Source organism: Vigna umbellata, chromosome 8 (assembly GCF_029865625.1).
Source record: "Vigna umbellata cultivar VRB3 chromosome 8, Vumbellata_1.0, whole genome shotgun sequence".
Classification (NCBI taxonomy): domain Eukaryota; kingdom Viridiplantae; phylum Streptophyta; class Magnoliopsida; order Fabales; family Fabaceae; genus Vigna; species Vigna umbellata.
The window spans coordinates 11,703,111-11,727,092 of NC_142172.1; the positions used below are offsets into that span (position 1 = coordinate 11,703,111).

General features: G+C 29.4%; 1 protein-coding gene across 1 annotated transcript; it reads right to left on the minus strand.

Annotated features, from left to right (window-relative positions):
• Window positions 1-3,314: 3,314 nt before the first annotated feature.
• On the minus strand, window positions 3,315-7,848 carry LOC124838734 (3-ketoacyl-CoA thiolase 2, peroxisomal). The gene is made up of 14 exons (XM_047314415.2): window positions 7,673-7,848; window positions 6,775-6,851; window positions 6,577-6,661; window positions 6,238-6,364; window positions 6,054-6,152; window positions 5,900-5,967; window positions 5,667-5,774; window positions 5,498-5,575; window positions 5,286-5,418; window positions 5,103-5,199; window positions 4,202-4,325; window positions 4,006-4,114; window positions 3,655-3,738; window positions 3,315-3,582 (listed from the first exon to the last, which is right to left on the minus strand). Exons 1-14 carry the CDS (start codon window positions 7,760-7,762, stop codon window positions 3,476-3,478), a joined length of 1,386 nt encoding a protein of 461 aa, XP_047170371.2. The 5' UTR covers window positions 7,763-7,848; the 3' UTR covers window positions 3,315-3,475.
• Window positions 7,849-23,982: the final 16,134 nt, after the last annotated feature.

The window sequence follows — 23,982 nt, forward strand, 5'->3', positions numbered from 1 at the left end:
CAAAGTAGAAAGATGCAATCAAAGCATAATTAGATTTGCTTGCTAAGCGAAAAGTTTTTGGACCTATAGTTTGCATACTTGAATGTGTAAAATCCATTGGGTACATATGGATTTTTGTGCATAAAAAATGAGAATGATGAAATTGTTAGATAAAAAGCATGGATAATTGCTCAAGTTTTTTCATAAAGACCTCGTATTGATTTTAAAGAGACATAATCATCAGTATTGGATGCAACAACAATTTGATTAGCCTGGTTGCACAAGAAGGTATGCATTTACAACTAATGGATGTTGTTACAACCTATTTGTGTGGTTATCTTGAGAATGAAATTTATATGAAATTTCTAAAGAATTTAATTTGCCTAACAATGTAAATTCTAAAAAAGATTATTCAATAAAATTGAACAAGTTCCTTTATGGATTAAAACAATAAAGACATATGTGGTATAACCATCTTAATGAGTACTTGTTAACAAAAAGGTACAAAAATGATTTTTTTGTCATTGTATTTGTATGAAAATATCATAAAATGAATTTGTCATAATTGTGTTTTATATTGATTACATAAAGATAGTTGGAACTTCTAATGAGCTCACAAAGGCAAATGATTGCTTAAAGAAAACATTTGAGATGAAGGGTCTTGAAAGGACAAAGTTTTGTTTGGAATTACAAATTAAGTATTTAAATGTGTTTTTGTACACCAAGAGTCTTATATAATGAAGGTACTTAAAGATTTTATATGTACAAGTCACATCCATTATGCACTCCAGTGGTTGTGAGGTCATTAGATGCTGAAAAAGACCCTTTTAGACCTCAAGAAAAGGATGAAGAACTTTTTGATCCAGAAGGACCATATCTTAATGCTATAGGAGTACTAATATATCTTGAAAATATACTCGACTTGATATAACATTTGTTGAAAATTTGTTAGCAAACTACATTTATTCTCCTATATAAGGTAAGTTGTGGTATAGAGATTCAAAAGATTTGTTCATTTGAAAGTCTCTGTCAATTTATTTACGAAGTCTTTACCAACGATAACTTTTGAACAATTAGTTCACAAGATTGAACTTTATCATCTTAATGATATGGTTTACATTAGGATGAAATAAAATATATGATAAACAATATTATATTTAACACTCTCTTATCAATAGACACTAAAAGGAGATAGATAGTTATGCATTAATGATTGTTCATTCCCAGGACTACTTATATAAATTTGATTATTTATATTAACTATTTGTATCTGTAAATAATTTTTTTTTCTTTTAATAATACAAAAATTAGTCTTCATTATTTCTTGTTCTCTCCTCTTCTTCTTTCTTTTTTCTTTTCTATCAACTTTATATTTTATAACAATTATGTCTTTTTAGTATACAACAAATGATAGAAAATATCTCCTAAACATATATAAGAATTCAAAAAATAGATGATAAGGTCAAAGATCAAAACATAATGAAGGAGAAAACTTAAAAATAATTTAAGAAATTAAATAAATTATAATTTTATTTTAATTTTACATAATATTAAATTTTTTTGGTGAAATTAGTTTATATTTGTTGCACGAACCGGTTTCACTAGATAAAAGTATTGTAATTTTTATTTTATTATTTTTAGGGTTAAATATGTTTTTAGTCCCTAAACTATTGGTCGTTTCTGGTTTTCGTTCCTGTTTCAAAGTAAGGTACAATTTGGTCCTCATTCTTTTCGAAACGTTCGTTTTAGTCCTCGAAAACTAAACACTATTTAAAAATTTGGTCCTCATTTAGCAACAAATGAGGACTAAAACCAAAATTTCGAGGACTAAAACGAACGTTTCGAAAAGAATGAAGACCAAATTGTACCTTACTTTAAAAGAGGGACGAAAACCAAAAACGACCAATAGTTTAGGGACTACAAACATATTTAACCCTTATTTTTATGTGTTTAGAGTTTTTCTTTTAAGGTTTGTAGATATTTTTAAACTTATGTACTTATATGTAAAGATATTAAAAGCTAATTTAAAACATTTTTTAATCATGATATGCATTTATATTTTTTAAAAAGATGATTCTCTTATATTCTTGAATCAGAAGACTAACTATTAAAAATTAACATCTTTGTCATTTACTTATCAATGTATTAGATTATAACACCATATCCTGATCTTATTCCGTGCTATCATCGCACTTTTTCTTAGAGAGAATTGTATAAAGAGATTTTTGAAAATGTTTTATAAAATGTAACTAAATATACTATTATTATTATTTTTTAATTTTTGTAAGAAAATGAGAAAAATGTTCAAATTAAACGAGGCATGAACAAAAGGATGTTTTTGTAATTAAAAATAGAATAAAAATGAAAAATATATTTTTAACTCTAAACGCTTCCAATAATCTTATTTACTCATTTTTGTTCCCTATTTTCTATACAATAAGTATGGTAAAATAAGAAGTATTGTTTTTATAATTAAAAAAACAATATGAAATTATTACCAATGTTATCGACTTTTTACACCTAGATTTTTTGACATTATGCAATATAAAACAAAATTAAAGGTTAGTATGAAGTCATCAGTGATCGAATTGATGGGTTAATAATTAACTTGGTCCACATTAAATAAAATAAAAGCTTATCTAATATAATTAGAAGGTTTAATAGCCAATTTAGTCCCCACTTTGGTTGAAAAATCTCAATTTAGTCTCTCGTTATAAAAGTGTTTTACATTAGTCATAACTTTTAAAATAATGGGTCAGATTCGTCCTTTTCGTTAAATATAAGTTAACGAAATTAATCGATGATGATGTGACACAGCTTAAAGCTGATGTGTTAGATTGGTCCCTCGTTAGCTTTAAGTTGTGTTAGATTGGTCCCTCGTTAGCTTTAAGCTGTGTCACATCATCATCCATTAATTTTGTTAACTTATATTTAACAGAAAGGACCAATCTGACCCACTATTTTAAAAGTTAGGACTAATTCAAAACACTTTTTTAACGAGGGACTAAATTGAGATTTTTCAACCAAAGTGAGGACTAAATTGGCTATTAAACCTAATTAGAAAATCTAACTAAATTAATTTTTGTTATCATAATCATAATCAAATATACGATATAACATAACCGATTATATTTTATATTATATATTTAAATATAATTGACTATGTTATAATCACTATTATATGTACTTATTACTCATAATATAATCAACCTATAATACAATCAATAATCATTTAACAGTAAAGTAAAGCTGGAGAATATTTTGATGTGAACTATAATTTTATTTTTCTTGTTATGCAAAGCAGGGTGTTGATCATAATTAGGGTGGATAAAGTGTATAGAAAAGAGAGAGTGAAAAGATGTAATAACTTGTGTGAGGAGAGAAAAAAAAAAGGTAAGTGTTGATAATTAAAGAAAACACATCACAAAATAATTCTGGTCTTATGAATAGAAAGGTTCAAATTGTTGAGCAGTGGTTGACCTCTTGATTGTAATTTCTAGCGAGCATCCTTGGATAGGAGAAGGTCATCCACTTTTCGGGCATTGCATAGCTGATCAGCACAATCACCACTCTCAAAAACAGCAGCTGCTCCCATTCCAGTACCTGCTCAAACCAGACAAGCCATCATTTTCTGCAACATGTTTATGCACAAATGCAAACATACAGTTAGCATACCTATGCACATAGATATAACTCCAAATCTACAGTCCCTGCCACGTTTCTTCATTTCATGCAACAGTGTAGCAACACATCGAGCACCTACAAAAAAAAAAATTGAAACCATGCTTGAAAGACATGAACAATGCCATGTACATTATTCGTATTTAGCAAGTGCACATGACAATAATCATGTTCCAAATAGGATATCCTAGAAAATTAACTGCTATACTCTTGAATAGAAAGAATTAAATTATAACTTTTGACTTAGTAGTAAAGATTCGATGCAACAAGGGATTGGAGTATGGTATATAGATTACAGTGGTATTGTTGCATATGGAATGTAAGATAAAAAGTTGTGATATACACCTGTTGCACCTAGAGGATGCCCAATTGCCATTGCACCTCCATTAACATTGATCTTTTCTGGATCAAGCCCTAGCTTGTTTCGGCAATACACGAACTGGGAAGCAAATGCCTTAACACAAGCAAATTATTGAAGTTAGTATATGTAAATTCAGAAAGAGAAAACGGAAAATGTAATACCAACACATTGGTCAAGTACCTCATTTATTTCAAAAAGATCAATATCATCAAGCTCTAGACCTGCAGCCTTAACAGCAACAGGAATTGCAGCAGCAGGGCCCACACCCATGATGGCAGGATCAACACCAACTGCTGTGAAAGTCCTGGATTACAGCCAATAAATAATGTTCACAATTCTATCTTATCAATTATTCAATTTCAAATTTTTAAGTACATTGATAATACAGTTTATGATTTTAGAATGGAACAAAATTCATTATAAGAAAGATAAATATATAAATATGAAGTTCCAGTTTCTAAAGAAATGCTTGACAAGTTTATTCAATAAATTTTTCTCTTCCCAGATAATATTGTATGAATCTTATGCTTAGAGATTATAGTGAATGCCAGTTCCTTTCTATTTTTCTATCGGGTACACTCGTATAAGAAACTGGACAAAAAAGAAACTTGTCAGTACTTATTTTTTGAATGTATTTTGAGTTCTGTGCAGTTATGCTTTTGATGAATAGAGCACTATACGGTGAAAACGTGTGCCAAAATGTTGCTGGTGTAGTTGGCAAGAAAATTGGTACTAACCTAGTAGGACTTGATAGTCAAATAAACAAGTACAATGAGAAACTAGATGTACCATTTACTAAACCAGATGAAGTATGTATGCGTGTTGTTTGGCCAAAACAGACAAATAGTGCATCATTCTGCAGCTAATATCTATTCCAAATTATATTTTTTCTCAATTTTATTTTTAAATTTAATTCAAACTTTAGTCTTGAGCATTGGCCAATATGCTCTGAATATATGAACATTTCCAGGGACTAAAATTTTTAAACTTAATTCAAACTTTAGTCTTGAGCATTGGCCAATATGCTCTGAATATATGAATATTTCCAGGGACTAAAGCTTCTATGTCACAGACTATGTACCTGAATACACCAAGGATGGGTAGGCCCTTTTGCAGTGCAACACTTCTTTTCATAAGCAGAACAGCTGCAGCACCATCACTCACCTGGCTAGAATTACCTAAAGCACAGGTATCATATGATTAAATTTAGAGCATCAATTAGAAGGGATTAGGGAAAATGAATCATGTTTTTATGATCTTATACCAGCAGTAGTGGTTCCATCTTTCTTGAAGACAGGTTTGAGCCTCCCTAGATCAGACACTGTTGTCCCAGGTCGAATTCCATCATCAACAGAAATGGTGACAGGTTTTTCATCACCAGATTTTGGGTCCACAATCTGTTTGAGAAAAAAAAGAGGTTATATTCAGCACCCAAGAAGCCAAAGAAAGAATCAATATACCCTGTAATGGCAATACCTTGGTGGAAACTGGGATAATTTCATCTTTAAATCTACCAGAAGCAGTAGCTGCAGCAGCTCGTCTATGAGACTCAACCTAACAGCATAATTGCTAAGAAGCTTCAGTTCAAAGTCATTAAATTATAAAATCGAACAAAATCTTGAATTAAAACATGTATCCAACTTACTGCAGCCAGATCTTGTTCCTTCCTTGAAACACCAAAGCGATGTGCAACATTTTCAGAGGTAATACCCATTGGAAGAAGGCAGTTTTGTGCTTGTTCAAATATTTTTACCTGTCACAACACCAAAGAAAATATCATAACCTTGTAGCCATGTTAGAGGTTTTATTTCCTAAATCCAAAATGAAGATTATATAATAAAGCTGAGGAGACGAAGTGATGAAAAGAGGGAAAAATACTTTAGGATTAACTGATCCTTCCCATGCCATTGGATTCGCTGTCATAGATTCCAAACCAGCACCAATACCTAAACAAAATAAGTAAAGATAACATAAGACACTAAAAATCATTAACAATCACAAGAAGAACAAAGAAAAATGGTGCCTCCTTTACCAATATCATAGAATCCAGCCCTTATAGCAGCAGCTACATCAGCAACGGCCTGGAGCCCAGACGAACATTGCCTATTAACAGTCCTAACAGGTACAGTTTCTGGTTGGAAATAAAATCACATGTACTATCAGTAACAAATAAGAGTCACACATCAGGTTCACAAGCATGGAATATGTACGCATACCAGGAAAACCAGCATAAAATGCAGCCATTCGGCATTCACTAGCTCTTTGAGATCCAGGACCCAATACAGTACCCACAACAATATCCCCAACTTCACTTGGGTTGACATTGGTTCTCTCAATTACAGCCTAAGATGAAAACCCACGTTCATGTAGAGTTATAGAATAGAAAGTTAACATTTGATAGCGTAAACTATGAACTACAGTACCAAGTACAAAGTACAAAGTACAAAGTACCTTTGCATAAATCACCACAGCTTAAGAAAAAGCAGTTATTTATTAGAACTCATCTAAAATTGAAAATGCACAAAAACTAGAAATCAAAAGCAAAGAACTGAAACCTTTAAAACAGGAGCCAGTAGATCATCAGCATGAGTATCTTTGAAACCACCACGCTTAGCTTTGCAAAGAGCAGTCCGATAAGCACTACAAAATTGCAAATACATCATTTTGGGTAAAAGTTAAAGCTGTAAACTATCATTAGATAAATAAAACTTGTTTAACATGACATATTTCAATTGAGTAAGAGCAGAACTTACGCCACGATTACAACATCGTCCCCAAATGTAGATGTCCTATGATAAGCAGCACTATCCCCCGCCGCACATGCTGAAGCCTAGTGATCAAGAGTTCAACAAAGAAACAATCAACTGAAAGCATATAAAAACATCAATATACAAATTGTTGTGATAAAAATATACAGCAAGCGCCTAACAATCCATCAAGGAAACCATGTGCATCATAAGAATCATATGTGCACAATTTCTCAAACACCCTGTCGGGCATATAAAATCATAAATATATACAAGATCGAAACTTAAAGAATTCTTAGCAAACAATTAATCAAGAAAATAAATTTCAATTTAAATGTCAAAATACACGTTCAGATATGAACACGTTCTATTTCAAAACAAGTTAAACAACCTATTGAACAAACATAACATGAACACGTCCATATACATATTATTTTATTATAAATAACAAAATCCTAACAATAAATGAAGGAGACCAGCAAAAGAGTCATGTTTTGCCTTCTTCCAAAACCCCCCACTCGAACTCTAGCAGCCTATAAAATCACAAAATACATCCAAGAAAAAAATATTTCTACACAATTATGAGGTAACAATCAATCAAGAGAACAAGTACAAGATCAAAACTTTTATAAAATTTTGAGCTAACAATCAAAGAAGAGAACAAATTGTCACAGAAGTAACAAAAGGGTAATCAACACACAAGCCAAACAACCTATGAAATGAATATACAAATATTTTGAGCTAATAACCAATCAAGGAAGCTGATTTTGGCAGAGTTAGCAAAAGGGATAGTTTTTCCAAAAGCCAAACAAGCATCAAGAGATTAAAAGAAAAGGGTAACGACGAAAACGCCATGTTAGTGATCAGAAAGTGAAGACAGAAAAAGGGAGTGAAACAAACTAACAGAGAGAGAGGATGATTCGATTGCGTGGGTAGATGATGAAGGGTTGAGATGATGAAGCAAAATCTTCTGTCTGTTGATCGCTTTCTCCATCTTTTTAGTTCGTGATTTGGAAATTGAAGCGAATTCGCAGAGAAAGGAAGAATAGATGGTGAGATTCAGAGAACAGATTTGATTTGATCACTTCGTACTTCCATCTATTTATCCAGTTTCGAAGCAACAAAAAAGTCATAATCATTTTGACATATTATTATAAATTTATTATACTAAATTGTAGTTTTGGCTTTTATATAATATTCAATGTATTTCTTTTCACCTTATTTTTTCTGTGATTTTACTTTACAGATTTAGAAATTTCATAATTTTTATTACATATTCATTTTTGTGAGTTTGTCTTTTATATCTATTTCATTAAATTTTTGGTCATCATATTTTAAAAAGAAAGTGTTATGGAAGATTTATTATAAGTAAATAAATAAATCATACCTTGAATTCAATATATTCAAAAATATAATAATTTACTATGAAATTCAAGACTTAAAACATGAAAAAATATTGGAGAATTAAAGAAAACCTAATTTCTAATCTAACCACTATATAATTGTTAAAACAAGTTACATTTTACACTTCTTATTTAATAAGTTATTCTGATAATTTTCTAATAGAAAATTTTGAAAAACTCTTAATAATATGTTAAGAGGAATAGTTATCTCAGTAAAAAGAATTTTGCTTGAGTTATTATTTTTACTAATATATATAATGATTCCACTTTCAATATTGTTTTGATATATATTTTATCTTTACTATTAGTTATGTTTTTTTATTTTAATAAGTGTTTTTGTTCACTTGATTGTGGTAAGAATAACTTTAATTTTCAAATGTAGCAAATGATAAAAAAAATATCAAATATTTAACACTTCAGCTAATTCAACCACTCGATTCTATAAAGAGAAATATGATAATATTTTTAAAAAAATAAAGAACTTTTTTTCTAAATATTAATAGATTAATTTTATGCATGGAGAATATAAAAACAGGGCTATCAATCAATTAAAATATAAAATACATTTTTCCATATGAATTTTAGTTCAACATCAAGTTAATTATTAAGCTTAAAATTTTATCACATATTTATCTTTAAAAAAAAGTTAAAAGAGAATTTTATATTTAAATTATTTTTAATCTTATAGGATTATTAAATTTATCAAAACAAATTTTGCACTTTAAGATTAATAAAAGTGATATTTCTTTTTTGGAATCACTCTTACATTAAAATAAAAAGATTTTTATTTGAAATCATTTTTCTAATTTCACCAAGTGTTTTGTAATATCCCAAAAATACAATATAAATCGTACCATAGAATATTCATATATTAACAATAGTACAGTTCAGTTATGAAAACAAAGGGGTATCTTTATGACTGAACGACCTTACAAAAATACTACAAGATTTAAACTTTTACAAAACTAACTACTAGACCGATATGTTCCCAATACTACGCTTATACTGATCGGTTATACAAAATAAGACCAAACCTAATGACCGAACGGTCCTATGGTTCAGCTTTCACTTCCACTTCTTTCAGGGCCTCTTCTAGCAGCTCTTCTCCTTCTGCTCACATCCACAGGATGATCATCGCAACAGGAAAAAACGACCGAACATTTTGAATACTTTCTAGACTAACACAACTGAACACTTAGTGTAAGACCGGGCGACCTTTCACTTATATACGGAACAGGACCGAACGGTCCATTCTAGATATGATTCCTCATCAGCCGAACACTCTCATCATAAGCCGAACACTTGTGGTACTATTTGGACTTTTACTGGTTACTCAACAGTTACTACAAAACATTATTTTACTATACAGAACTTCTAAGAATGTACCGAATACTAAAGAATACATATATTTTAGACTTAACTGAAAATCATAATAACTATTGGTGAAACCTACAAACTTAAACTGAACCCTTACAAGCTTAAACCGAATACTATTGACTTGGACTGAACATTCTTAGTTCAAATATAGTACACACTAGAGTATAATAAAAATACTGAACGCTTGGTTAAAGACCAAACACTATGGAGACTGAGCGCTTGGTTCAAAACCGAGCACTACTTGGACCGAACGCTACTGAACTTATATTAAGAATGAAGGAGAATATATATACAATTACACAACACTTATTTTCAATGAAGGATAAAGATAACATCTACGACTTTAAATATTATAGAATATATTAACTAACTGATTAGGAAGCATAAAAGGGAAAACTATACTTAGACCGAACGCTTACTTACAAATATACTAAGAGAAAACCGATCGGTCATTAACTGAATTTCTGCACAGAAGAAGAATCCAGTTCAGACCGAATACCCAAGGATAAACCGAACGATCAACAATGACTCTCGGTTATAGTTTATAGAATTCTGCAGATTATTACAGAATCACAATCAAACTATATTCCTACCCAATTTATGCCTTTTCCTCAATCAACAATACATCCAAACAAACATGCAGTATTACAACATCAACCCACTCATCAAACATAACATCATTCCATCCAGTAAACAATTATAAAATGAGAATCATAATTAAATTACAAGCTTCCCTTACCTCTAAACGTAGTCGAACGTTCACAATTTGAACAAAATAGCTCACAACCAGACATCTTTGAATCCTACAGTCACTATTTGTGAAACTAAACCAAACAAAAAAAAAAACCAGAAATGTGTTTAGAATGAGATGATAAACTCATGCAACCAAAACTTGGCTTGCAGGTGTCAGAAAACGAACGTTCTAAGAAGAGGAGTAACTCACCGGCTTAAAACCACAACTTGATCGGTTTAAATGAAAGCCCTTAATGTCGGAGAGTTCAAACGTTGCCTGATTGGTGATCGGAAGAAGAAAAAGATAAGAGTTTAGAGAGAAGTGGAGGAATCTAGAGTGAAGGATGAGAAAATGGGGTTCAGCAGTTTTGAGAAGAAGGGTGCATGCAGAAAGTGGGACCAAATTTCAAAATTTCAACTTATATACCTCCTGCACAAACCGATCGATCCACTCTCCTACAACCACCTTTGTCTTCCACTTTCTGAAATTTTGAATCCTTCATTGACACCCGACTTCCACTAGGAGTTTTAAGAATTCTGAAATGTTTATATTTCGATTTTAAGTCTTTTAAGATAATATCATTAACAACTTATGAAATATTTTGTTTTAAAATTTAATGCTTTACCACAAAGAATTAAAAAATAAAAATATATTTAAATTATTTTTAAAATCAAAATGAAAAATTTGTTTGAGACAAGTTGAGACTAGAGATTATATATACTTTTTGTCTGCTAATCTTTTGGAATATAATAATATTATTTCGACAAATTTGAAATTAGAATAATTTAATATAAGTTACAAATAAAATAGATATGCTTTTAAAGTGGGAATTATTCAAGTTAATAAATTTATTGCAAATAATATATTTACTATTTTTCATATTAATTTAAAGAATTTTGAAATAGAAAAATAGTGGATTCAGTGTAATAATAAAAAAATACAATTTTAATATAAAATTTTAGTTATATTGATTTGGTTTGAGTTATAGTAATAATTGAAATAATTAAACACACAATTAAATTTTAATGATCATCACACTTATTTATTCAAATTTAATATTCAATTAACATTAAAGGAAGTTCTCTAATTTATTTTATTGGACTAAAAATAAAATATTACAATACTTGTTATACTAAATCCACTGACTACTTTTTTCAAATATAATAAAAAAACGTGGGAAGAATGTATCGTAATATTGTTCAACAAAGGACCAGTGACGATAATTATAATTGAATTGATGTTTTTCCATTCGCGACTTGGAGCGCGTGTTTACCATTTCGTACGTTTCTTTCACATTTTGTAAAGACTTAATATTTATTTTAGTTTCTATATTTCTAACTTTTTTTTGGTTAGTTTTTGAGTTTTTTAGTATTCAAAGTAATTTTTTAAATTTGTTTAATTTGATATTTTTCTGATGACATCTAAATCGCTAAGAGTATAGTGTTCATATAAGTCAATATTAAATAAGCTGTCAATTTTTTGTGTACGTGGCAGGAATGTGACATAGAAACATGGTAAGTGAAAGTGGTTTCCTCCTCTATCAATCACCAACTACCCGGGAGTAATGACGCTCATCTTCTCCATCATTATCTCCTCGTGTATAAACCTAAAAACAGATATTAAAAAACGCAAAAACTCAAAACCAAAATAAGTATTAAGTTTTTTTGGAAACACAAAACTATCTAGGAGGGAACTATTTAATAAGTTGACAATCAAATAAAATTTATAAGTTTACTCGATTTTAAATGTACATTAGCTTTTATATTTTATTTTTTACTATTTCTGTTTAAAATCCTTAAAAATTATTTTTACGTATAACAACTAATTGGTTTTGAAGGATGTCTTATCCACTCATGGGTATTATGTATGTAAAGATATAATAATGTCTATAAAAAGTAAAATGATAAAAAAAAATTCATCAAAATTAAGGTTATATTTTAATATATATTGAATAAACATAAAATAAATAACAATGTAATATTAATAATTACTAATGAAAAAAAAATGCCATATTAAAAATTTAATAACTAATATTTATTGTAACATCTCATCTAATAATATAAGTTATTAAACAAAACATCATACATATGAAATGCACAACTGAGACTAGAAAACGCAAAAACCTCAAACCATCGTGGAGATCCACAAGCATCCTTCACTAAAACCACACCAACACGAAAAACAACCCTGGAAGCACCTACATGAAACCTTAGTTCGCCTTCTCCACTGCAATCGCGAAACTCCCTCCATCACACCATTACCTTCGCGAACCTGCAAACCCTAAACCTAGATAACCACCCAAATTAGACAATCATTCGCGAATCATCAATCATTGTTCATGCAATCAAGTTCGTATCTCCTCTGCTATCTCCTTCCTTGCATCATCATCTTCGCTAAAACTTGCAAATAAAACCAAAACTAGAATTCCACCATAGAAAAGCCAAATCGTGCAACTAGAATTAGAAACATCAACGCAACCTCCATCCCACTGAATCGTGAGTCATCCATTGTGAGCTCTATTGTGTGAAAGCTCATTCCGTTTTTCTTACACGGACTCTATGCCGATAGAGATTTAGACGCCGTCAACGAAAAGGACTAAATTGAAAAAAATTTATAAAAAAGGAGACCACTTTGAACGTCGTAAAAACTCGATGACCACTTTGACAAAAAATAAAGAATATAGGGACCAAAATAAATATTAAGCCTTTTTTGGAAACAAAAAATTATCTTACCGAGGAGGGAGACTATTTAATCAAGTTAGCAATCAAATAAAATTTACAAGTTTACTCGATTTTAAATATACATTAGCTTCTATATTTTTATTTTTTTACCGCTTCCTTTTAAAATTCTTAAAAGTTATTTTTATGTAAAATAACTAATTGGTTTTGAAGGATGCCTTGTCAACTCATGCTTATATGATGTATGTAAAGATATAATAATATCTATAAAAAGTAAAATGATAAAAGAAATTATCAAAATTAAAGTTAAGTTTTAATATATATTGAATAAACATAAAACTAAATAACAATGTAATATTAACAATTACTAATAGAAAAATAAATAAGCCATATTAAAAATTTAATAACTAGGATTTATTGTAAAATTTCATTTAATAATATAAATTATTAAACAAAACATCATATGATAATGCACAACAGATAGATAAAAGGCATACAAAATATTGATACATATATCTAGAATAATAATTATACCATCAAAATATACGTATAAGGTCTTAGAAAACTAACAAGTCTCTCCAAAGATAGAATCGACTATACAATATCTATCTAAACCTAACAGATCACTCAACAACACCATCGGTCTCCATCAACAACATATGAGCACCTAACTCATTCTCTGCTCACACTAACAGTTGATCATTGCAAAAGGGAAAACATCATAAACACAAAAGAATGCGGGGTAAGCTAGCTTTCAAAAGAAAATATCATAAACAACTTAACACTTCACATATTGGTTCATCAATGATAACATTCTATAACTCAAATATACATGTAAGTAGTTGACTTGACTCAATTTATCTGGATACATGCTTTGACATAGAGCTCATTGTATATGTTCATCCATAATAGTATTTCTACTTTGCATAGTCACAAACGAAGGGGTTGTCACCCTACTACTCATGAGGTTAATCTTTCACGCCTAAGACTAATCGTCTAAGGTAGAGCCCTCCTACAATTCTCTCTCAGACCTCATTCTTCTCTATATGAGTTGAATGGTTGGTAGTATATTAGAATATCTACTTTATGAACTCTTGTATGTCAAAACATACATACTAAACAACACCACAACCAATTCCTCCTTAGATTGATTACAATCATTCTCAAATAATTTACAAACTAGATATCACATTAGCATTCACAAAACATCCTTTACTCATCATAAACTAGCAAATCACACATATAAATTAAGTGTTACATTAACAAGAGTATCTATTCGTTCATTGAATACTGATTCACTCAGGAACTAGATAAATTGCCTAGCGAGATCCACATTAGATGGCACAAGCTTAAAAAATTAATAAATTTTCTAACGAGAAAGGTCTCGCTCACCCATTGTCAAACCAATGAGTCTTTGATTTTAGTTTTGCCCAAAAAATACTAAGTCAGTGGCTCTCTAACTTTGAGCTCACCTAGTGACTATATTTTCGCTTTGCAAAAGCCAAGTTAGTGAGTCTCCTAACTTCGATTTCGCTCATTGAGAATATACTCGCCCAACAAGTCTGCATAATTCTACAGAACACTAATTCTGTAGATTTATGCCTTACAAGCCTCCCCCATTCAGCCTAACATTAACCACATATGCCATAACAAAAATTCTTCAGATAATACACATTCCAACCAAACAATTTACTTTCAATACAATTTCAAGCATTCAACATAGTAGAATTTAAATCATATTATCTCTAAAAACAATTGCATTCCCCAATCTCAACTCAACAGGTAAAATTGCAGCATACAACTCAATTACACAATCCCTCAGCCATATAAGCATACAAGCATCAGTCAAACCTTGCTTATTAACTAAAAATTAGAGTACTAGCTTCCCTTACTTGTTAGATGACTAAACAACTTTAAAGACCCAAAAACAGCTCTAGGAACCTTATCTGCTCCTACAAACTATAGATACATGATCAGGGGATACCATTAGGACCACTGATCAACATAGAGTCTTATAAAAGACTCAGATGACACATGCGGCTAAAACAATTCATATGCATGAAAAAACACACAAATTGAGGAAAATAACATAAATTAATTTACTATTTCACATAAATTGATCGGATAGATTCGAAGATCTCACCTCAAGGATCACTCAAACGGTCTCTCATCTTCAAACAAATAGACAGAGAGTTAGAAAACTTAGAGAGAGTGTAAGGAGCTCTTAGAGAAAGAGTTTTAGAGATGGTGTATTTTTAGATAATGAAACTCGTTACTAGAAATTCTATTTATACTATTGAACTTTTAATTTAAAATAACCGAGTCTCATTATTTAAAACATTCTATCACATCTAAAACACAATATTCTAGATTCTTACGTTTATTATCAAACAATAAAATGATAAAAATTTAAATTCAATTTATTTTCAATTTCCAATTTGAAATTTGAAATTATAAATTAAATTTTCTATTTATATATATATATATATATATATATATATATATATATATATTTATAGAACTATCGTACAAATAGGTATGGATACAAGAGCAATGGCAAAGCTTAATAATATGAAAAGGAAACTTTTTTTTTATATCTTAAAATAATTTCTGAAGAATTGCTACTAAATATAAAGATTTGATGTAGTTATTTATTGTAACAATCAAGTTCGAATGCTATTAAGATACTTACTAAAATTTGTAAATTTCAAAATCTTTCATTTCGCAACTTAAATACCATTATTTAAGATTAACAGAAATTGAAGCTTTCATTTATTTGTTCAAACAAATCAAAATTAAAACTTAAAAATTTGGAATTAAATCAAGGTTTAATTACTTGTTTGGTCTCCACTTTGGTTCAGAAGTTTTAATTGGTACTTGTTTGACTTTATGTTTTAACTGCATCATAACTTTTGAAAAAGTGCTTCAATTTTTGGGTTTATAAAGGGAGGAAGTTCACTGGGAGACACAACACCAATAAGACCTAGCCCAACTACATAAGGGATTGATATCACTCTCAACCAAAAACTTAAGGTAATAGGTTAATAGGTGTTCATCCTTATATGGTACTTCACTTTCTCATTTTCACCTAATGTGGGAGTTAGACTCTCACTTGGATTCCCAAGGATGAGTGCTTTCCATATTGGTACACTCTCCTTTCAATATAAGCATTCTCAACCACGAATACCTATTTTCGTACCACTATTCATCTTAACAGCCCGCACTTACCTGGAAGCTTTGTTAGTGAGACTTTCAATACAAGGACTATATTCTACTTATCTGAGCCAGTTACCAAGACTAATCATCGACTCTGATACCACTATTGAGTTTATGAAGGGAGGAATTTTATTGGGGAGATACAACACAATTTAGACCTAGGCCCAACTACATAAGAGATTGACATCACTCTCAACCCAAACCTTAAGAAAATGGGTTAATGGGTCTTCATCCTTATATGCTACTCCACTTTCTCATTTTTACCCAATGTAACACATAGATTCACACTTAGATTTCCAACAAACATGTCATATGTCAATATGTGATTTTTTAATTTCTTTTTTGCAAAATTTTTTGTTGCCCATGTGTTAGATCCTTGGTGTGACACGTCCCCCCGAATCCCACAAGTGAAGAGAAAGTTGGATTTACATTAGATCTCACCTGAATCACCTCATCTATCCTCCTAAGAATAAGTTTGGTTTCAAACCCTAGTTCAAACAGGAGAGAGTGACACGTAACACTTGACACTGACATTGCCACGTGGACAATCCACATGTTAATGAATGTCAAATGTTAGTGTCAATGTCAACGTCAATGTCTTTATTTCAATTTAATCCTAATTTTTTTTCAAAATGAACCAATATTGTTCATTTCCAAATTGAGACCAAATTTAAAAAAAAAAAAAACTAATATATTATTAATCCATATTTTTTTATAAGAATTAATTAATTAATATACAAACACGTGTTAATTGGGACTAAATTTATTATTTGTATAAGTGTTATACTAATTTTTATATTAAAATTTATTAGAAAAACTTAATTAAAAAAACATGGGTTAATAATTTACAATAATGTAATATTTTAAAAAGTCTTTTTTATTAAAAAAAATATATTAGTATAACATTTATACAATCAACAAAATTTGATCTTAATTTAGAGAGGGAGAATATTACTTCATTTTGAAACAAATTTGGATTAAATTGAATGAAATAGACATATATATATATAAGGATTAAATAAAAATGAAGAGAATGACACTTAGCATTGACACTAATAAATGTGACATTATCCTACCACGACATTGATAATGTCACATGTTATACTAACCTGACACATGGATGATAATAAATTTTACAATAAATAAATAATATTTAAAAAAATCACATATTAAAACATGACATTTTTTTAATGTTTACTTTTTATATATTTTTTTAAATAATCTAATTGAAATACTTTCTTAAAAATTTACACACAATTAAAAAAAATTAAATAAATACCAACTTAAAACTTTCTAAATGAAAACAAATCACAGATCCCTTACCTAGATTGGTACTTATGAGAGTTGAACTAGATACCTTTAACATGTTATCCAAATACTCTAACTTAAATAAGCTATATAACTTGTTATTAAATTTATTTTAAAAATTATAATTTAACTTAACCCAACACTTTCGCTATTTTACTAAATTAAAAATTTAGTGTTACAATTATAATTATTTTAAGTTTTATTTATAATTTTACTTTTATAGAAGATTATATATATATATATATATATATATAAACTACAATGCACTTAAATTAAATATGTTATCATTATTACCAAAATCTAAAATAATATTTTTAAATGTTATGTAAAATGCAAACCTAAAAAATGTGAAAATAGGGAGACGAAGGTAACACATATTTTTGTAAAAGATACATTTAATATTTCAGGGATTACAGTGAACACAAATCCTAATTTATCCCTTTAAAATTTATTGTGACTAAAAGCAATATTAAAAACACTAGGACTTACTTGAGAATAGTAGTAGAAAAGAAAACATGATTAGAAGAAACGAAAAAAGAATGTATATGAAAAATTGAAAATATGGGAGGTGTGCTCACGTAGCGTAGAAGCGCGTTTGTAAAAAAATATCTAATCCAGAATTGTTGCTAAGCGTGTGATTTGATGAAGCAAGATTGATACGTAAGGGACACGTACTTGTGGATATACGTCAAGTCTTGTTCCATCGTTTACATTCGCTTTTTTATTTATTTAAACATATAAGAGAAATATATATGTGATATTTTCTTGAAGAAAAAGGAAAAATGTAAAATGTTGATTTATCTTAATTGAAAGAAAAGAAAAGGTAAAAGTGCGTGAAAAATATGTATTTTATTTAACGTAATATATAATTTTTTACAAATATTAATATATTAATATGTTTAGAAATTAAATTTTAAAATGTATATTGATATAAAATTAATTTTTAATTAAAGTTAAAATAAATTTTAGATCAAAATAAAAAATATTATATAATTTTAATGAATACAAAAAATTATCTTCCGAGATAAAAATATTTTGAAAAATTAATTTAATAAATATCATAATATAAATAAATTAAAATATTGAACATAAATATTTAAAATATTAAATTAAATTATTTATTTGTTTTTTAAATATTGTTAATTATTTATCTTTATAATATACCTATATATTAATATAACAGTAAACTAACTTATTTTATTTTATTTAATTAATTTAATAATCTAATTTATTAGAATATAAACATATATTCATAATTATTAAAATGTTATCAATCTTTATTAACTAGAGATAAGGTCAATTCATAGAATATAAGCATATATTCACCCGTTTCTATTACATTTGAGAATTTCATTGCTTGTTCTATAATAAAACCTAACTCTAGATATTTGACACTCTAGATTAGGACATCCTTCTTCTTCTTGTTATATCAAATTACGCACCATGTATGCCACTTTACCTGATACAAAATACACTTATTGTGATACTTGTCACTATTCTAAGCAAAGGAAATTGCATTTTCAATTAAGAACTATTGTTTCAAAAGCTCCTTTTGATTTAATTCATGTTGATATTTTGGGGCCCTATTCTACTTCTTTTGTTGATGGTTTCAAATATTTTTTAACTATAGTGGATGATATGTCTAGACACACATGGATTAAATTGATGGCAAGTAAGTCACATACAAGATCACAACTTATTGACTTTGTTTCTTATATCAAAACACAATTTGGCATTGATGTAAAAGTTGTTAGATCAGATAATGGTAATGAGTTTGCAATGACAGATTTTTATAGACAAAAAGGAATACAACATCAATTATTTTATGTTGAAACACCTCAACAAAATGGAGTTGTTGAGAGAAAACATCAACACATTCTCAATGTTGTTAGATCTTTAATGTTTCAATTTCATTTGTCCATAATTTTCTGGTCTTTTGTTGTTCGTTATGTTGTGCAACTCATTAATATTTTACCTTCCAAAGTTTTGGCATATTTTTCTCCATCTCAACTGTTACACAATGTTAAACCTAACATTACTTACTTACGAGCTTTTGGCTCACTTTTCTATGCTTCAACTCTTCAAGCTCATAGAACAAAATTTCCACCCCGTGCAAGAAAATGTGCTTTACTTGGTTTTAAAAAAGGAGTGGAAGACTACCTTTTGTTAGATTTAAACTCTACGGAAATTTTTCTATCAAGGAATGTAGTATATTATGAAAACATATTTCCTTTTCTTACTAGTGACAAGCACTCACCTATTGATACACAAAATTCCTTGGATTTTGTCACCAAAATCATTTCCTCTCCATCACCTCTTTTCTCAGAAGTTACTGATCAACCCTCTTTACTACCTACATCTCCTCCTTCTATTGTTTCAGACCCTGTTATTTTTTCTTCTCAACTTGTTTCTGTTGAACCTGTCACTGCTACTCCACAAAGGAAATCAATCAGGCCAAAACATAAATCATCTTATCTGCAGGACTATCATTGCAACATGTTATCTACTTCTTCCGCTACTCAGTCATCCACAGGTACCTTATATCTTATCTCTTCACATCTCTCTTATAATGCATTATCATCTCTTCATAAATCATATGTCCTTAATCTTTCCCAAGTTAGTGAACCTAAAACCTATAACCAAGCCGGTTTTGTGGGGTTGAGTTAGGCTTAAAGTCCACTTCTAATATGGTATCAGAACCATGATTAGAACCTATCATAGCAAGTTCTAAGTGGACATTCTATTCTTCTATTCCACCTGCTATCGGACCGTTATCGAACCACCCAATTTCTACTATCACGCACGAGATGTCTATACCTCGACTTAAAAGGGGTGTGTTGAAAGTTCCACATCGACTAGAGATAAGGTCAATTCATACTTAGATGCAAACCTCACCTTACAAGTCGGTTTTGTGGGATTTTGTAAAGTTTATAATAAATACAATCATTATATTATAAGTATTTATCAGGATCATTATTATTTACGTATATACTTGAAATTTGATTTTATATATATATATATATATATATATATATATATATATATATATATATATATATATTCCTTACATAACCTCATATTTTATAAAAAAATTTATCCTTAATGTTTATTTTTTATTTACTTTTTTTTTATATCTAACTACTTCAACAATAAATTAATAAAAAGTGAAATGGCTATATCTTTTGTATAACTGTTATGTAAGACCTGAATTTAGTAGGATCGCTTACTAATTTAAAGTATTATATAATTAAGAAAAAGTAAAAACAAATATATAAATATATAAGATGTATTTACAAATTTTTCTATATGAGAAAATTAAAAATAAATTTTAAAAGATAATTAATTTTAACACGACACTTGACAATTATAAGATACCACTCACTATCATACCAATACTAAAATCCTAACTAATCATATCAAGCTACCCAATTTGTTTATATAGTCAAAAATACCATGATTTAATTTAGGGTTTAGTTCAAAAATACCATAATTTAATTCAAAATAAACCTTAGACAAAATAAATTAGACAATCCTATTATAACCAATTAATATCATAAATATTAATTTCCATTTAATCAAAACAATCAATAACATCAATTTAATTCAACATAAAAACATACATATTAGAAAGTATCAACAATATCACTTTCTCATCACAATTTATTTATCAAGCAGAATTGAAATTATATAATTAAACTAGTTTCTCTTACCTCAATTGTGAGTCATTATCAAAACTAATTCCATTATCTTTAAAGACCCTTATTTACAATCAAATTTAATCACATTCTAATAATCTTAATCGAACAAAGATGCATCTTGAACCCTTAAACATCACATAAAAGATCCACAACCCTTACATGAAACAAATCTCATTAAGACTCACAAGAAGGACAAAATATGAACCTACTCTATTTAAAATTATGACCAAATAAAATTATAACACTCTTCATCAAGACTCTTATGATATATTTCAATTGTCAAACAAATAAAAGACGTAGTCAAAGATTCAGAAAAAAAAGATAAAAAGAATAAAATAAAATGTTTTAGAAAGATAATAATTCTTATAAAATGAAACTTGAATAATAAAAATTTATAAAAATTTGCAACAAAATATATAAATATCATTTATAAAATCATTTCTACTCTAAACTATTTCCTAGATCCTTAAATTTTTTTTAAAACAAAAACAAGTAAATTAAAATAAAAAATATTAATGAACTTCTAACTATATTTTTAAAAAATAATTTTATTTTTATTTTTTATTTAAAATATTTTATAAATGCTTATCATCTAATTTTTCTATAACAAATTAAGTGATTAAAATAAAAAATATTTAATTAATTTTTAGCTATATTTTTAAAAATTAATTTTTATTTTAAATTTTTTAATTTTTATAATATATATATATATATATATATATATATATATATATATATATATATATATAGAGAGAGAGAGAGAGAGAGTAAATGTATTACACTACATTATTTAAGGCTTAATACCCTCTTTGGTCCCCACTTTCGTTGGACAATGTCAATTCAGTCCTCATTTTTAAAAGTGTTTGAAATATGTCCACAGTTAGTAAAATTTGGGTCTAATTTGTCCCTTCCGATAAGTATAACCAAACGGAGTTAGTGCATTAATGATCTGACACCAGTTATGGAAATGTGTCAATATAAGTGTCAATATATTGACAACGTGTCAATATATTGTTTTGTGTGTGCTGACGTGTAATTGACTTAAAAAAGATATAACTTTTTAGGGTTTTTTAATTTGGGGAAAATGTGATTTAGGGCATAGACAGAGTCTTCTTTAAATTTGTCTTCTTCTCAGCGGTGGGTCTTCTTCCTCTCCTTTCCCTCAAGTCGCTGCAGTAACTGTGGAGCTTCACCAGGTTCGCGTGGTGGATCGAGGAGAGGATGAGGATCTCGTTACAGAAGGACTTGGTAGAGAACACGACGGAGGAGTGGTTGCGATGGAGGTACTTCACCGCCGCAAGGCGACCGTCACGGAGCTCCGCAAGGTAGACGGACCCAAACCCGCCGTCCCTGATTTTCCGCTTGGGGTCAAAGTTGTGGGTAGCGGCAGCGAAAAAAGCCATTTTGTTCGATTTGTATTTGCGAAATCCATGGTGGGGTGAGTGTGGATTGGGAGCGGTAGCGGAAGCAGAGGAATGGTTTGTTCTAGGAGGATGAGTTGAACCCGCAGGTGTTGTTGTTGGCGCGACAGACAATGTAGTTAGTGAAGTATGGGTCACGGCTTTGGTCCCAATCGAGTTGGATTCCTTTATTGAGGAACTGTTGGAGGAAGCTGAGGATGTCGGTTAGGTAGGGGGAGTCTGAGTACTAAGGGGACTGGTGGGTGGATCTGTAGTCAGGAAATAGGTGGGAGGGAGTTTTGATGAGGTTGCATTGGGAGGGGTAGTGGGAGGGAAGGCGGCGAGCAGGGGCGGAGGAAGGAGAGGCGAGAGCAAGTGGCAACTGTACAAATTTGAAGAAGAAGACCCATCGTTGTACCGGTGTGGTCCCCACTCAAAGCGACGAACTCCTCCACGGAGAAGCTGCAACGGGTGAAGCCGCGATGGGTGAAGATTTCCGTGATTTGAGACATTGGCATGGATGGAGTGAGAGGTGGTTGGGGACGGAGGCTGATGTCGGGGTCGCCGAGGAGGGAGAGGTTGACGTCTATGTCGCGATGTAGAAACCCTAAATCAATTTTTCCCCTAATATAAAAGCCCTAACTTTAAAAAACCTCAATATGGTGTTTTATTAACATGTCAGCACCGTACAAAATAATATATTGACACATTATCAATAATAGGTGCCAGATCATCAACACACTAATTCTGTTTGATTATACTTAATGGAAGGGACAAATTAGACGCAAATTTTACTAACTGTCTGTAAACATATTCTAAACACTTTTAAAAATGAGAACTAAGTTGACATTTTCTAACGAGAGTGAGGACCAAAGAGGATATTAAGCCTTCATTATATTTGATATTATCTCAATTTCTTTTAAATATATATATATATATATATATATATATATATATATATATATATATATATATATATATATATCATCTTTTAATATGACATTAAATTGTATCCCATATCTATCTAATATTTATTAATGTTTTATTATTGAAAATAAAAAAATATTATATTATAAAAAATGTAATAGTAACAAAAATATAATATTTTCTTTTCTTCAATGCTTAAATTAAAAAAAATTATAATTACGTAAATTTTAAATGAAATATTAAATAAACTAAAATTCTTTAATAACATAAAATAGAATAAGTGAATAAGTATATATTCACATCCTAGTACTTAATTATAAAAAAGTCAAATATAAATCTATACTAATCAATTTAAATATTCTTTATCAGCATATGAACAAGTTAATAAAATAACAAGCGATAAAATTCTTTCTTTGAAGATTTAACATGTTTGCGTATAATATAGAATCCTCCGTATTGAAACTTTTTTTAAAG